A 16,072-nucleotide genomic window follows, 5' to 3' on the forward strand; every position below is an offset into this window, starting at 1 on the left:
CAGAATCGTTAAGAATGGTGGTAGCCTCATTTCTAATTGTCCTTCTCTTTCACTTTCCTCACATCTCAAGAAATCTTATATTTTAGAAGTGGTGTAAACATGCAGTTTTTTTTCTTGCACACCCACACACCTCCTCTTTCAGGTACCCAGCAAATGGATAGAGAGAGATGACTAAGCGGTAAGAGAGGAGTTCTGAAGCCATTCTGTCACTCAACTCTGACACTGGCACAGAAACTCTGTAGATTAGCTTAGAGACAGAAATGGCATATGATTGAGAGGCTGAATACAAGAGAATTGCAGCTTTGGCAGCAGGAAAGGATAGCCAGTGTCATCTCTCCACAGGGTGAGGGCTCATAGGACATCCAAGAGAAGTTTAATGTTAGTCACAACGAAATCCTTTGTGGTTTAATAGGTCTATCAGGAGGCATACATAGCAAAGTTAAGGAGTACAGGCCTCCCTCGCTTTACAAATGTTTGCTTTATGCCACTTCATTTTTACAAAAGACGTACATTAGTAACTTGTTTTTGCATTACAAAGAGGATTTTCGCTTTTACAAAAATTTTTCCCATATAAATGAATGGTTCTTCACTTTTCCCCATTTTGGCTTAAGAAAGGTTTCATAGGAACGCTCTACTTTTGTAAAGGGATGGGGGCCATCTGTATGAGAAAATCAACTACAAGCATGTGAATGCCTTTGTTTATAACTTAAACTCTTTCCTTTCCAGGATGGAAGTAATGGTGATTTCATTTCAATATTTTGCACTGAAATATCCTGCACTGTCTTTTGGCCGATGCCTGTACTTCAATAGCAGGACTAGCAAAGGGCATTCAATGTCCAGGTGCTCAATAGAAGTTCAGACATCTGTCAAGCCAGCTCAGACATCTGCTATCTTACCTTTGGATTTAATGATGAAGTGTGTTTTCAAGATGACCATGTTATTACTTAGCTCTCCAACAGATTAAAGGGAATGCTGAGGTGGAGGTATTGGGGAATTGGTAGAGGATTCATGAGTTCAAGCCTGTTCTCTTCTCTGAGGACAGCATTTCTGATCTCACCATTGCTACTGTTCATGGTGAGATAGTGCAATCTGAAACAGCTCTAAACTTCTTCAGATCATCCTTCAGGGCCACCAACATGACAAATTAGATGCTGTTAATCAGCAAACAGGAAGAACAGCACAAGAACACAAGGGCAGGAATGTGTGACATGGATAATAAAGGAATCCCATGAGTAATGGGTAAATTGAGATTACAGTGGGCAACAAGAAATTAACTTTTATTGAATATAATGCATTTAATTGCATAATAGTGCTGATGCTTTGCAATAGATCAACTAAGCTAAAAACGTTTTGTTGATGATTTTCGTTTGTCTGAGCGTCCAACAGTAATCAGCCAACATTGTTGGATTCTAGTTGCTCCGATGCAGTTTCTCCATGACCGCAATGTCCTAGTGAAACCTTTCACTATGCTCGTCAATGACAGCACCAAGATTTGCATGTAAGAAGTCTAAATGGGAATGCAGAAAATCAATCTTTAGTGACATGCTGCACATCACAGTTCTGTATGCTTGAAGCATGTTGTCAGGTAGCTGCACATAGTTTGGTGCTCTCTTGTTCCCAGGAAAATTTTCACCAACATCCTTGAATGCCTTCCATCCAAATTTCTTCAGCCTCACTAGAAGTTTTTTGAATTGCCTGTCATTGATTACCTGCTTGATTGTGGACCAACAAAAATGCCTTCCTCAATCTTGGCATCAGTTATTCTGACTTGACTTATAAATTGAAATAACATACATAGGTGATTTTGTTTTAAATGGTGCTTGATAGGGAAATTTCATGGTGATTTTCAACAGCAGTAGTTCAAAATCCATAAGATACACCCAAAAGTATTCAGGAGGCAAAAAAATTGTTGTCTAGTGTTACATTCATTGAAAACATAGCTTAATCAGTTGTTTTCTCATATTGATCAGAGAAGGACACCAGACATTGCCTCCTCCTTTCTTCTTCCTCTTGCTAATTTTTCCCCTCTTCCTCTGCTCTCCTGCTTCAAAGATCCTGGCAAGGTACGAATCTGCTTCATGGCCACAATGTGGAGGATGGAATAGATGATGGCAAATTCCAACACCATGCTGCAGTTTACTATAAGGCACTGTCAATGGTACCAACAGAAAATGCGTCATTTCAACATAATCTGCTTAATTCCCCTGCAGATGCCAGCATAATTCTCAATTTATGAATGTTATTTTTTGGAATGATGACAGGCAGATGGTAAGAGATTAACTCTTGGCCCAAATAACTGCATTGGAAGGCATAGTGACAGCCAATGAATGATGCTCAGAAGAGATTCTGCAGATACTGGAAATTCAGAGAAACACACACAAAACACTGGAGAAACTCAGCAGGTCAGGCAGTATCTCTGGAGAAGAATAAACAATCAACATTTCAGACTGAGACCTTCCATCAGGACTGGCTAAATGATACTCACTTCCCAGATATCATGATTTAACCATCACAGTTTTCCTCACTGCTGCATGATCAGGAAGTGAAAATGCAATGTTCTTAATATGATGAAGGTGAATTTAATTACTCCCTGCCCCATTGGAAAGTCCTTGGAGTCATAACATTTGCAAGGTGCTCTTTTCCAGGTGTTATGAATTTAACTTCTGAAGACTATTCTCTTTCTCTCAAATAGAGTAACACTTTACAACTTACTTATTTAAGCTCCATCACCCTTACTGGGTCATGGGCCACTGACACTAGCTCGCAGACTCCTCTATCCTGACCCAGTCATTCACGTTGTGTCCAGATGTAGCCCATCTTCTTGGTGTATCCTTCCTCACCCAGAGATGAGGTCCTTAGAGCTTCTGTTGGCATTTCTATAGCACTGGGGCTTTAAAGGATGGGGTTGCTAGACCCATGCCCAACCTTCCTCCTTTCACAGCCGGGCTTGGGACAGTCCATAGCGGAGTTGAAGTGTTCAGCATGATTGTGTCAATGAAGTCCTCAGCAGCTGCATGAAGGCAGTAAAGAAATGTATGCTCCACAACACCTTCACTCCCTGTAATGCATCTGACTGAGCAGAATCAGGTTCAATAACAATGGCTTATGTTGTGAAAGCTGTTATTTTGTGGCAGTGGTACATTGTAAAACAATTTTTAAAAAACTAAATTGCATTAAGAAATATATAATTAAATAACTAGTGCAAAAACAGAGCAAACAAAAAAAAAGTGAGGTAGTGTACATGGATTCATTGTCCATTCAGAAATCTGATGGCAAAGGGGAAGAAGGTCCTGTACCTCCTCCATGATGGTAGCAAAGAGAAGAGGGCATGCCCTGCATGACAGAGGTCCTTAATGATGGATGCTGCCTTTTTTTGGCATGGCCTTTTAAAGATGTCCTCTGTGCTGGACAGGTTAGTACCTATGATGGAGCTGGCCGAGTTGGCAATGTTCTGCGGATTTTTTCCAATCCTGTGCAGTGGCCCCTCTATACCAGTGAGAATGCTCTCCACGGTGCATCTGTACAAATCTGTGAGTCTTTGATGACATATGAAGTCTCCTCCCAGCTCCTAATAAAATAGAGATGTTGTAATTGCATCAATATGTTGGACCCAGGATAGATCTTCAGAGATGTTGACACCCAGAAATTTGAAACTGCTCACCCTTTCTACCGCTCAATAAGGACCGGTGCGTGTTCCTTCAACAACCCCTTCCTGAAGTCCGCAATCAATTCCTTGGTTTGACTGACATTGAGTGCAGGGTTGTTGTTGTTACGCTACTTCGTCAGCTGACCTATCTGTGGTGAACTACATATGCCTGTCTGGACACGCCCCCCTACTGACTGCTCCTGTGGCTCCTCCCACTGACCGTGGCTCCTCCCACAGACCCCGGTATAAAGGCGATTGAGGCCTGAGCCCTGCCTCTCAGTCTCCAGGATGTAGTATGGTGGTCAATTACTGCTTGTTCTTTCTTCCAGTCAATAAAAGACGATATCTCGCCTCCCGTCTCAGAGAGTTATTGATGGTGCATCTCTATCTCACTCCTGTACGCCTCTCATCAACATCTGAAATTCTGCCAACAATAGTTGTGTCATTCGCAAATTTCTAGATGGTGTTTGAGCTGTTCCTAGCCACACAGTCATGGGTATAGACCCTTATAAATAAGTATATGCATATATGTTCAAAGTCTCCTAACACCGTTTGTCACACTTGCAGGGAAAGTACAACCAAAATATCATTGTTCGATAGGATCTCCTGCTGGGCAGCAGCATACTGTATGTAAAAATGAAAATGAGCAGAAACATCTTTAAATGATGACATACCTTCTTGTCAGAAAACACAAGTATGTTTCCCCAAGTTATATACCTTTGCTAACATCAGAATCAGGTTTATTATCACAGGCATGTGACGTGAAATGTGTTAACTTAGCAGCAGCAGTTCAATCAACACATAATACAGAGAAAAATAAATAAAATTTTAAAAATAATAATAAATAAATTACTGTATACATATATTGAATACATTAAAAACATGCAACAGAAATACTGTATATTTATTTTTAAAAGAGTGAGTTAGTGTCCAAGGGTTCAATGTTCATTTAGGAATCGAATGGCAGAGGGGAAGAAGCTGGTCCTGAACTGCTGAGTGTGTGCCTTCAGTCTTCTGTACCTCCTATCTGATGGAAACAGTGAGAAAAGGGTTCTAGAGTTCCTTAATAATGGACGCTGCCTTTCTGAGACACCGCTCCCTGAAGATGTCCGGGGTATTTGTAGGCTAGTACGCAAGATGGAGTTGACTAGATTACAACCCTCTGCAGCCTCTTCCAGTCCTGTGCATTAGACTCCCCACCCCCACCCCACCAGACAGTGATGCAGCCTGTCAGAATTCTCTCCACGCTACAACAATAGAAGTTTTTGAGTGTATTTGTACCCATCATACCCATCATCTGTACTAAAATATCTTCTAATTGCCTTAATTTTGTTCAGAATACTGGTTATACCCAAACTACAAAGATAAACACCAGCATCCAATGCAAAACAACAAAATAGCTAATAAATATTATTTGGATGGAATCATTTCCCAGCTCTGTGCAGAGATCTGAGACATTCTCCTCTAAACGTTGAGCACTGTATAAATTGCATGCTCCATTTCTCATTTCCCAGTTTTTCCTTTAGAAACAGAGACCTTAAAGTCAATGTTAAGATCCATCTACAACAGAGAAAGTATGTGATTTCTTTTTCAGCTATCATGAGTGCCCTGCATGATGCTTACATGATCCCTGAGAAAAGGTGAATGCAGTATACTCCAATTCCCATGCATTCAGTTTTTCAAGTTATAGGAAGTTTTCTTCACATTTATGTTGGTAATTTTCTAACAGCTTTTAAATTAAAAACAAATAGAAAGCAATATCACCTTTTGGAAGAGGTTCTTTTCCTAAACCTCCAAGCATTATAGTATTTATGTTCCATGTCCCAGTTACAAATTCTTCTTTTACTAAGCGGATTTCTGTAAGTTCCATTTCTTCTTCTCTGGTTATTAAGAAAGAAATAATCGGATTATGTTCTATTAGATCGTCATTGATTGGAAAAATAAAATATCATTTCAACCATCTTTTAAATTCCTGTTATTAAATACAATTAAACTCTGCCACATTAAATAATGTGGGGGGGGGGGGGGGGTGGGAATCTTTCCAAAACAAGTTTACCGTTTCAATTCCAATTCTCGAGCAAAAAGTGCTCTTCTTTCCTCATCTTTCTCATCCTCATTCTCGTAGAAGTGATAGAGAACTGCCAAGTAGTCAGACCCCTGACAACACAAAAGCAGGAGAGAGAACTCTAATTCCACTGATTCTTAGCTATATTTCACAAAAAAAGTATGGTTCTAATGATAATCAGCAGGTCAAACATTACATCCTCAAACAACAACAAATTTGAAGCTTTGTAATCCATAACCTAACAAGAAAACTTCAAATTATATACAGTGATGTGCAAAAGTATATATATATTGACTGTACTCTTTTCCATAGATGCTGCCTGGCCTGCTAAGTTCCTCCAGCATTTTGTGCATTGGATTTCCAGCATCTGTAGATTTTCTCTTGTTTATATATGGCTAGGGTGCCTAAAACACTTGCATAATACTATAGTAAATTTATGTATTGTACTTTACTGCTGCTGTAAAACAAAAGCAAATTTTATGATGTGAATGATGATAAACCTGATTCTGATATGGGTCTCTGTTGTGGACTGAGAGTGGGATGGGGCAGGGATAGGGGAATCATGGTTGGGTAAAGGGGAAGAGGGAGGGGAGGGAGCAGGAAGTACCAGAGGGACATTCTGTAATGATCAATACACCAATTGCTAGAAATCAAATGACCGTGCTTGGTGTCTCAGGGCTGAGTCTGTCTGCACCTGTGCCACTCCCCACTCCTGGCACTCCTCTGTTGTCCCACACCTTCCCATAACATTCCACCCTCACCATTCACAACATCCTCTGCTCTTGCAAGTTTTACAAACTTGCTCTCTGCTCCACATGGACAAAAGTCTTACTGTACCCTAGCTGTACAGTATATATGTGCCTAAGACTTTTGCACAGTGGTGTAGATTCTTCAATGAAGTAAAATATCTCAAGGCGTTTCACAATATTGTTATCACACAGAAAATGATGTAAGGTTATTAGAGCAAATGACCAAGTCATTAATGTGTTTTAAGGTGCATCTTCTAAGCAGAAAGAGAGGAGGTTAGGTAGAGGTGTGAGATGGGAATTTCCCGTTCAGAGCTTCACCAGCTAAAGAAAGACACAGCTGACAGGAGTGGAGTGACTAAACACAGAACTGATCAATAAAGTGGAAACAAAGAAGCACAAATATCTCAGAGGATTATAAGATGCAGAAAATCATGGGGACAGGGAAGGTTGAGATCATGGAGCACTCAGAAGGCACGTGTGAGAAATTTCTATCTGAGTTCCTCCTCAATGCGCCCAAGCAGCCACTGCAGTGATAAGTAAAAGGGAATTGGGAACGGATACAATTTTGACATTACCTCATAGTTACAGAGATTAGAATGAGGGTGGCTAAACAGGAGTGCATTTAGTATAGTAAAGTCTCAAGGTAACAAGAATTGTTACAAGTGAAATGCATATTATACCAGCACACAGTTAGCAGTAATAAGAGTATAATTATACTGGTATATTTGAAAAAGAAACACAAGCTGCTGGAGATAATTATATTATTCAGCAGCAAGTATGAAAACATATCAACCCAGCAATTACACAACAAATATTGATAAAACACAGGTGTAAATAAAATGGAAAGGAGAATATCTCTGATTCACCGAAAGGCATTTATACTTCCAACACATCTATTTTTATTTTCTTCACTTGTTTGATTGCCACACTGCCTTATTTTACACACCATCCTCTTCTGTCACCTCTCGTTTTCTACTTTTTCCTTTTTATGCTTTCCTTCCCTTTGCTTCTCTCTGCCTCAGCATTTAATCATTTTCCTGATCTTCACTCAGAATTATGTTTCTTTCTCCGCAGATACTACATCAAAAATACATATCCACTGGGTAGCAGCACAGAAACAGTTGAAAAGGGAGTGTACTTTACAAAATGTCCAGTCACCATGCAGCAGGGATCATAAGAATCAGGTGGAGATAACAAGCAATCAGTTTTTTTTCTGCCTTTTCTCGTTATTTATTTTCATAGTTTGCAACGTGTAGAATGTCCAAGTTGAAGAATGATGCTTCAATAATAATTGGGCTATTTTATTTAATCTTAAGTAAAGTCAATCAGTTCAAAGAACGAATTGATTGATTTGCTTTTACCTGCAGTGCGTTTAATAGTCAACCACTTCAGTTATCAATGTTAATCTATTGCTTCAATACAGAGACATACTGTAGATGCAAAAACAAGGCCGCATACTGCTCAAAATATTTTATAATACAATAAAGTCTGAATCATGATGTTATGTACAAATGCAAACATGTCCTCTTCCTACAGTTTGTAAAAGAGATTGCCAATCTTCCAACATCCTTTACACCAAGAACTATTTTGTAATTACACTCCTGAAAGGCCTAATGTAACTTTTAGATTATGTTTCTCACTTCAGTTCTCAACCAGTGTAGATAGTTTCTATCTACCCACTTTTCTTTTATAGCTTGAGAATTTCTAGTCCCTTTTGAAATTTAACTTTCACACAGCCACGTATTACCACGTAAGGGTGTGGGACAAGTAGCAGGGAAGGAGTGCCAGGAAGGAGTTAGTGCAGATGCAGACCCATCAGCCCTGGGACATCAGGCAAGATCGTTTGATTCCAAACAATTGGTTTATTGATCATTTCAGTATGTATCTCTTGTGTTCCCATTCCCTCCCCTTTCCCTTCCCCTTTTTCCAATCATGATTCTGCTCTCTCTGCTCACTTCCCACTCTCAGTACACAATTGAGACCCATATCAGAACCAGGTTTATCATCACTCACATATGTCAAAAAATTTGTTGCTTTTTTTGTGGCAGCAATACAGTGCAATACATAAAATTACTACAGTACTGTGCATAAATATTAGGCACCTAGATATATATGTGCCTAAGACTTTTGCACAGTACTGTATTTCATTATAAATTTTTAACTTAAATAGCAACAGTAATATTTTGGAAGAGTTGCAAATCAAGTGGTCAAGCCAAGTCAAGTCACTTTTTATTGTCATTTCAACCATAACTGCTACACTGAACTACATAAAAACAACACAGAAAAAAGCTACACCAGACTACAGACCTACCCAGGACTGCATAAAGTGCACAAAACAGTGCAGGTATTACAATAAATAATAAACAAGACAATAGGCACAGTAGAAGGCAGTAAGTTGGTGTCAGTCCAGACTCTGGGTATTGAGGAGTCTGATGGCTAGGGGGAAGAAACTGTTAAATAGCCTGGTCGTGAGAGCCCGAATGCTTGTGAATATGCACAATAAATCCAATGAAAACACTCAATGCTTTATTAAGAACTTCTGACAAACTTTGTTAACATCCCCATAACATACCTGTGTAAGGACGTATGTCAGGTAATCATTTAAATTTATATTTAAATCCTGCTGTGGAACAACTTTTTGGAATTGATTTTCAGATTCAACTTTTCTTTTCTCAATTTCTTTCTTCATTAATAAATACCTGTAAAAATTGGAAATCACGTTTAAAAACAAGCAATAGATTCTTTTTACAAGCAGCTGGATTTTTGGTCTATAACTTAATAAGCATAATAAAGACATCAGCTATACATATTTCTGTAATGTTCATTTCAAATATAGATCAGTTAGTTAAGAAACTGGGTGTCACAGTGGTTCTCTTTTTTTCTAAAAAAAATGAAAAGTAGAATCCTAGGTAATGAAAGCACTTTTAAAATGGACCCCAAATATTTCCTGTTTCATTATGAATGTGAATTTTCACTCCAATTGATATACTTGCACAAGTGAGTTCATCAATTTTTTTCTGCATTAAAGTGTCTTGATGGGAAATAGTAATTATGAACATATATCCTCATTGGCGCACAATTTCTTAGAAGGAGGCATCATCATAAAAATAGAAAGTAAGTTGCAAATCATTTGATCAGGATCCTAATTTGACTATATCTATAAGGCTTCATGAACACAATTTTGTTCTAATTTTGAAATGTCTCTGCTGCATTAAAAGCCCTGCATACATTTTCCTATGTATTTCACAAATTTGCTTGCACCAGTTTGGCCTTACACCTTCTAATAATAAAATATCACAGGTCCTACCATCAAATGAATCTACCACAGGGAAGAAACTGTTCTGCTACCTTCATTGAAAATACAACAAAATATCACTTCTCTGTTGAAAAGCATCAACTCCTGTAGCAGCATATTATTTCCAACCAAGATTGAAGAGTTCCCAATTATAAGCTTCACAGATTTGTATAAATAATTTGTCATCTGGAATGATGTGTCCTCCAAGAGGACCACAACCTTGTTGTGGTTTGCAGGCTTCTGTTCCCCAATGACTGGAAGAGCTATGTTGGTTGGAGTCAGGGCCTATGCTTTGGCTCTTGGTAAGGTTGTGGTGAACTATGTGCCTGTCTGGACACGCCCCCTGCTGAATGCTCCTGTGGCTCCTCCTACAGGCCCCTGTATAAAGGCGATCTGAGGCCTGACGCTCGGCCTCAGTCTCCAGGACATAGTATGATGGACACTCACTCCTGGTTCCTTCTTCCAGTCAATAAAAGTCGATATCTCGCCTTACGTCTCAGTGTGAGTTATTGATGGTGCATCAAAGGTCGTCCATATGAAACAGGTCAAAGGGTAGAGGCAAGACTAATACTGGTCCAGCAGATCTCCAGGTTTGGGGATTCAGCTCAGGACTAACAACACTGACTGGTGAAACAAAACTGTCAGAAAACAGCAATGAAGAATCCTTCTACATCTGAGTGCAACACTATTCCTGCATCTTGATCCGAGACTTGCATGACTGACCACAATGTAAATTGAGAGGAAGCCATTGGCATGATGAAGGAAACCCTGAACACCACCAGAAATGGAAGACCTTCATTGCTGCCCTAAATGCCAGTGGTGTAACAGACAGTAAGTAGAATAATGTGTGGTGTCAACATAGTAATCTGGTAGAGTGCTCTGTGATCTGAATGAAAACCAGAGCTACAGGGTTACAGGAACTCGAGCAGTTCATATCTGCATCACTGATCACACTTTAATTAAAATGGTACCACTTATCCCATTTCCAGCTTTGAATGTATGTTCTTCTTTTCAACTATTTATTCTATTGCAGCTTAACTGCTCTGCTGCAATAGCCATTTGCAATAATACTTTAAATAATAATACTTTATTTAATTTAAAGATACAGCACAGAACAGGCCGTTCCTGCCCTTCAGGCTGCACCACCTCTGCAAACCCCTCCCGACCACCAATTTAACCCTTATCTAATCATGGGAAAATTTACAATAACCAATTAGCCTACCAACTGTTACATCTTTGCACTGTGGGAGGAAACTAGAGCACCGAGAGAAAACCCATGCATTCCATGTGGAGGACATACAGACTCCTTCCAGATGACATTGGAACTGAAGTCCGAATCCAACACCTCAAGCTGTCAGAGCTTTGCATGAACCACGACGTTACTGTGGTCATATTATTACCATGGCCAATAATATATGAAAACTTATTTAGATTACGAGCTTGGATTTTGATTATAATTTTCTCCATTGATTTTTTTGAAATTGGTCTTTTATTGAGTCAAATTTTAACGACAACAGGCTAAGCTTGTTGCATAAAAATGGGCTATCGAGCCTGAGTTGACATCTTGTAGAACTACCTAGTCAGTCCCATTCTCCTGCTCTTTTCTCACATTGTAATTACTTCAAATATTCCATAAGTGAACCTGTATCTACAACATCTTCAGGGAGTGAATTAGAAGTATTAGATACATGGTGTAGTAAACATTTTTTATCTGGAACTTATGTCATTCATTTTAAATCTATGCCCTCCTATCCTTGACCCTCTACTGTACATGCTTTCTACTTCGTTCATTATGCGCCGTGTCATATGATGGAGACAATCATGGTACTTCCATGACCATAATTGTTCTTGGCAAATATTCAACAGAAGCAGTGTGCCATTGTCATCTTCTGGGCAGTGTATTTACAAGACAGGTGACCCCAGCCATTATAAATACACTTCAGAGATTGTCTGCCTGGCATCAGTGGTCACGTACCCAAGATCTGTGATATGTACCAGCTGCCCATACAACCATCCACCACCTACTCCTGTGGCTTCACGTGACCCTGATCAGGGGGCTAAGCAGGTGCCACGCCCTGTCTGAGGGTAACCTGCAGGCAAACTGAGAGAAGGAGTGCCTTACACCTCTTCTGGTAGAGAGATCATTCCACCCCACCACCGAGGCTCTCTACCTACCCTGTCCAAATTAGTCATGGTTTTAAACACCATAATAAATCTCCTCTCAAATTTCTCTGTTCCAAGAAAGAAACACAGACATTCTCTCCTGGTAACAGAAAGGCTTCACATCCACAATTATTTTGGTAAATACCTTCTGTATGTTTCTAAGGGATTCATATCCCTACAAAATTTGGTACCAACTGAAGCTCATAAGAAAACAGTATGAAGTCCAGTGATATGCATTTATATAATCTCAGGCAGATTTATGAATATTGATTTGAAATAATTCTCTTGTAAAATAACCTCTCATCAAGTGTACAGAAGTGTGCCAGTACCTGCTGCAAAGAGCAAGACAGAATCAGGTTTATTAACACTGTCTTATATGAAGTGAAATTTGTTGTTTGGGGCAATAGTACATCCAGATTCACAATCAATCAGCTGCATTTGCTACTGGCATGCTTGCCTCTTCTGAGTCCAGTAATAGTGACCTGCTGGAATTTACTATCCTGATCCAAGATGTTGAAATGCTGGTATGATGATTGGACCCTGCACAATGTAACAGTATTATGTAGTGGAGCCAGAACTACACCCAAGTACTGAGCAGTTAGAGAAACCAGAAGACCAACGTCAGACAGTGCAGCCTGCTGCCTAGTACAACATCATACCACCATTGTTCCTTCTAAACGGTGCAGGTACACGGCTGCACAGCAACTGACATGCTCCTGTGAACACAGACTTTATTGCCACACAACTTGAATTTTCTTTTATATAATATTAATAAAATTTTGAAATTCATGTTTGCATAAATATAATTGTAACATAATTGTGAATACCCTGTAATTAATTAATTAATATAATTCATATTTTTTTCGAAATAATAAACATGCCACAATCTTTACTTTGAAATGTTTTAGGGCTTCAATGTACTTACATTGTCAATGTTTGAAGTTGTTACAAACTGTAACAACAAAGACAGAATGGAAGTTGATAGCTCACTGTCAATAAACTGCCAGCCAACACTGTCTAAGTTTAAAGGTTTAAGAATCATAAAATATTTTTAATTGTGGTGTATTTTATTATACGCTTTGACTAATTAATAAAATCAAAAGAATGTGATTTTTCCATTTTCATTGTGTACACATTACAAACCATTGAAAATGCTGTGCAGCTGTAAAAAAAAGTGGCTGGAATGTTGCCCACTGCCCTCATAAACACACATACACCAGCTCTATAAACTGTCAAAGATATAAAGGACTTTCAGAAACATTCATAAAACCATAACTATTATATTGCAATTAACAGTTTAAGAAAATCACATAACATATATTTAAATTGGAAAAACATTAAAGCAAATCCAATTTTAAAAAGTATTAATTACCCTACACTTACACTTCTCCCTCATTGCCTTCCCCTTTCAATCAAATGGCCTCGCTGCTCCTGTCCCTGGTTCAGCAGGCACTAACATCATCCAGTATCACTGCACCTAAAGCTGGAACTGAAAAGTTGTCAAAGCAAATTTGGGGCTTCCATTTGAGGTGACAAATGTTGACAGTTCAGTGAGGATTTGCTGATGCTTCCATGCAACTTTATCTACTCATAAGATCGTTTTCACGCCGGCATGGACTTTCAAAGCCAACCTCTGTCTTACCTCTTGGTCCCGTAATCTGAATCCAATAACTTCAGCTCAGGGTTAATAACACGCTCCTTTACCCTTCCAGTTAAAGTGTCAGATGGAAAACATCCAGCAAGGTCCACATTTACTGCTGGAGGGACTATTACAGGATCCTAGAGGAAAAGATGAAGCGTTTAGAACATTTTATGATGTCTTGATTTGAATTCATTAACGTGGGTTTGTTTGAAGTGCAATTACTTCAAACCCAGAACCAGTTGGTTTCAATAGGCACTTCTTGCAAAGCAAGTGATAAGCCACGTCTAAAAATTCTTGAGATTAAAAATAAATTTCCTGAAAGATATTCTTCAATGCAACCTTCTGGCATTTGTGAGCCTAAGCAAATTTCCATGTGGTTTGCAGCTGGCTGTTTGGTTTGGTGAGGCACTCCTTCCCTCCACTAGCCTGTAGTTCACCCTTGAGCAAGGTGTAGCACCGGCTTACTACCCTTCCCGCCAACTGGTGTCGTATGAAACCATGGGAGCAGGTGGTGGGTAGTCGTATGAGCAGCTGTTGCATATCACAAGTCCTGGTTATGCAGCCACTGACGCCAGGCAGACATTCCCTGAAGAGTACTAATAATGACAGGGGTCATCCGTCTTGTAAATACCATGATCACCAACGCCATAACGAAAGAACAATTGAACAATAACTGGGATGGGAAACATCGGGATGTAGTAATCTGACTCTCAAACCTGCAATGTGCAGTACCAAGAAGAACAAGGGGGCCGAGCGTATGGAACAATGTTATCTGTAGCTCCACTCCAAGTCCCACATTTCTATATACTAGAGATACTGTATATTCCATTCCATCAACGTAATTTTTCTAAATCCTGGAAGTCCCTGCTCAACCGCATGATGAAGTATCTGCACCTGGAGGCCACATCACTTCAACTGAGCAGTTCATCGCCACTCCTGCAGGATAAGAAATGCTGATTTTTCCCAGTGACATTCATGTTGCAAAAGGTGAATAAGTGAACAGCCTTCAGCATTAGGTGGGCATCTCACCATTAATATTTTCATGATGAAGTACATGAGAAACAAGCAGGAATGTTAGATGAGGCCAATAATCTCATCAGCCATGATCTTTTGGGTGGAAGAACAGGCTCTAGTCTGCTTTTACTCCCATTTTAATGCAATTTTCTTATTTTCTTATCCACAGGCAACACTTTTTTTGCAGATGTTACGCAAATAAATTAAAACAGTGTTCTAATCATTATAAATACCGTACATAAATGAATATAAACTGTTTAAATATATAAATATTTACAAATGATTAAAATGCTAAAATTGCTAATTACATTTTAAACACGATATACTGTGTCACAATGTATAACACTATAGTGATTAAAATGTTCAAATTAATAAATATGGATCTCCCTAAATATAAAATATGTTGATCATGATTTGGCTCACCGCAAACATTTAAATGTGCAATCACAACAGTGTCAGCTTCCACAAATATTTAGGGTTGAAATGAACTGAAACTTCCACTTGTATATATGGTGTGAATTAAACAGTTTGCCTAAAGACAACTATTATTTAACCTTGGTTTTATATGCTAAGGCCGTGCGGGTTTCCCAGAGTGCACACCACAAATACGACTGATAATCACAAAAATAAAATGTTTTTGGCTAAGATATATATTTTGGTGCACTTAGGGATAATTTTGCAGAAGCCAATAAATACAGTGGTGTTAGAAAGTTTGTGAACGCTGTAGGATTTTCTCTATTTCTGCATAAATATGACCTAAAACGTGATCAGTTCTTCACGCAAGTCCTAAAACTAGAAAAGAACACAAATAAACATTGTATTAGTTCATTTCTTTATTGAGAAAAATGATCCAATATGACATGTATTTGTTTGAAAAAGTATGTGGACCTTTGCTTTCAGTAACTGGTGTGATCCCTTGTACAGTAATAACTTCAACCAAATATTTCCGGTAACTGCTGATCAACCCTGCACACTAGCTAGGAGGAATTTTAGGCCATTCCTCCTTAAAAAACTGATTCCTTGCATGAGCTGCTTGCTGCAGGTCTTTCCACAACATTTCTATAGGATTAAAGTCAGGACTTTAACTCAGCCATTCCAAAACAGGAATTTTCTTCTTTTAAAATCATTCTTGTTGTTGATTTACTCTTGTTTTGTTGGATCATTGACTTGCTGCATTATCCACCTTCTATTAAGCTTCACATGAAGAGCTGCTACCCTGGCAATTCTGTAAAATGTCCTGATACAATTTTGAATTCATTGTTCCCCCAACAATTGCAAGCTGTCCAGGTCCTGAGGCAGCAAAGCAGCCCCAAACCATGATGCTCTTTCCACCATTCTTCACAGTTGGGATGAGGTTTTGGTGTTGGAGTGTAGTGCCCTTTTCCCTCCAAACATAGCAATGTGCATTTCTGCCAAAAAGTTCAACTTTTGCATCATCTGCCCACAGAACTTTGTTCCAGAAGTATAGAACACCCAGGTAGTCTTTTGCAAACTTGAG

The 16,072-nt window shown here is 39.0% G+C and overlaps 1 protein-coding gene across 2 annotated transcripts in view; it reads right to left on the bottom strand.

Moving 5' to 3' along the window:
• Positions 1 to 16,072, bottom strand: part of ccdc87 (coiled-coil domain containing 87) — a 76,422-nt gene that overhangs the window by 15,657 nt on the left and 44,693 nt on the right. For both annotated transcript variants that reach the window (XR_009515348.1, XM_059987525.1), the window contains exons 12-15: positions 13,561 to 13,697; positions 9,033 to 9,159; positions 5,703 to 5,803; positions 5,411 to 5,526 (exon numbers count right to left, since the gene is read on the bottom strand). Coding sequence is in view for 1 of the 2 variants with exons in the window: in XM_059987525.1 (XP_059843508.1) it covers positions 5,411 to 5,526; positions 5,703 to 5,803; positions 9,033 to 9,159; positions 13,561 to 13,697 (481 nt within the window). In the remaining variant the exon portion in view is untranslated. The remainder of the gene's footprint in view (positions 1 to 5,410; positions 5,527 to 5,702; positions 5,804 to 9,032; positions 9,160 to 13,560; positions 13,698 to 16,072) is intronic.

This window comes from Hypanus sabinus, chromosome 13, assembly GCF_030144855.1.
Source record: "Hypanus sabinus isolate sHypSab1 chromosome 13, sHypSab1.hap1, whole genome shotgun sequence".
Classification (NCBI taxonomy): Eukaryota; Metazoa; Chordata; class Chondrichthyes; order Myliobatiformes; family Dasyatidae; genus Hypanus; species Hypanus sabinus.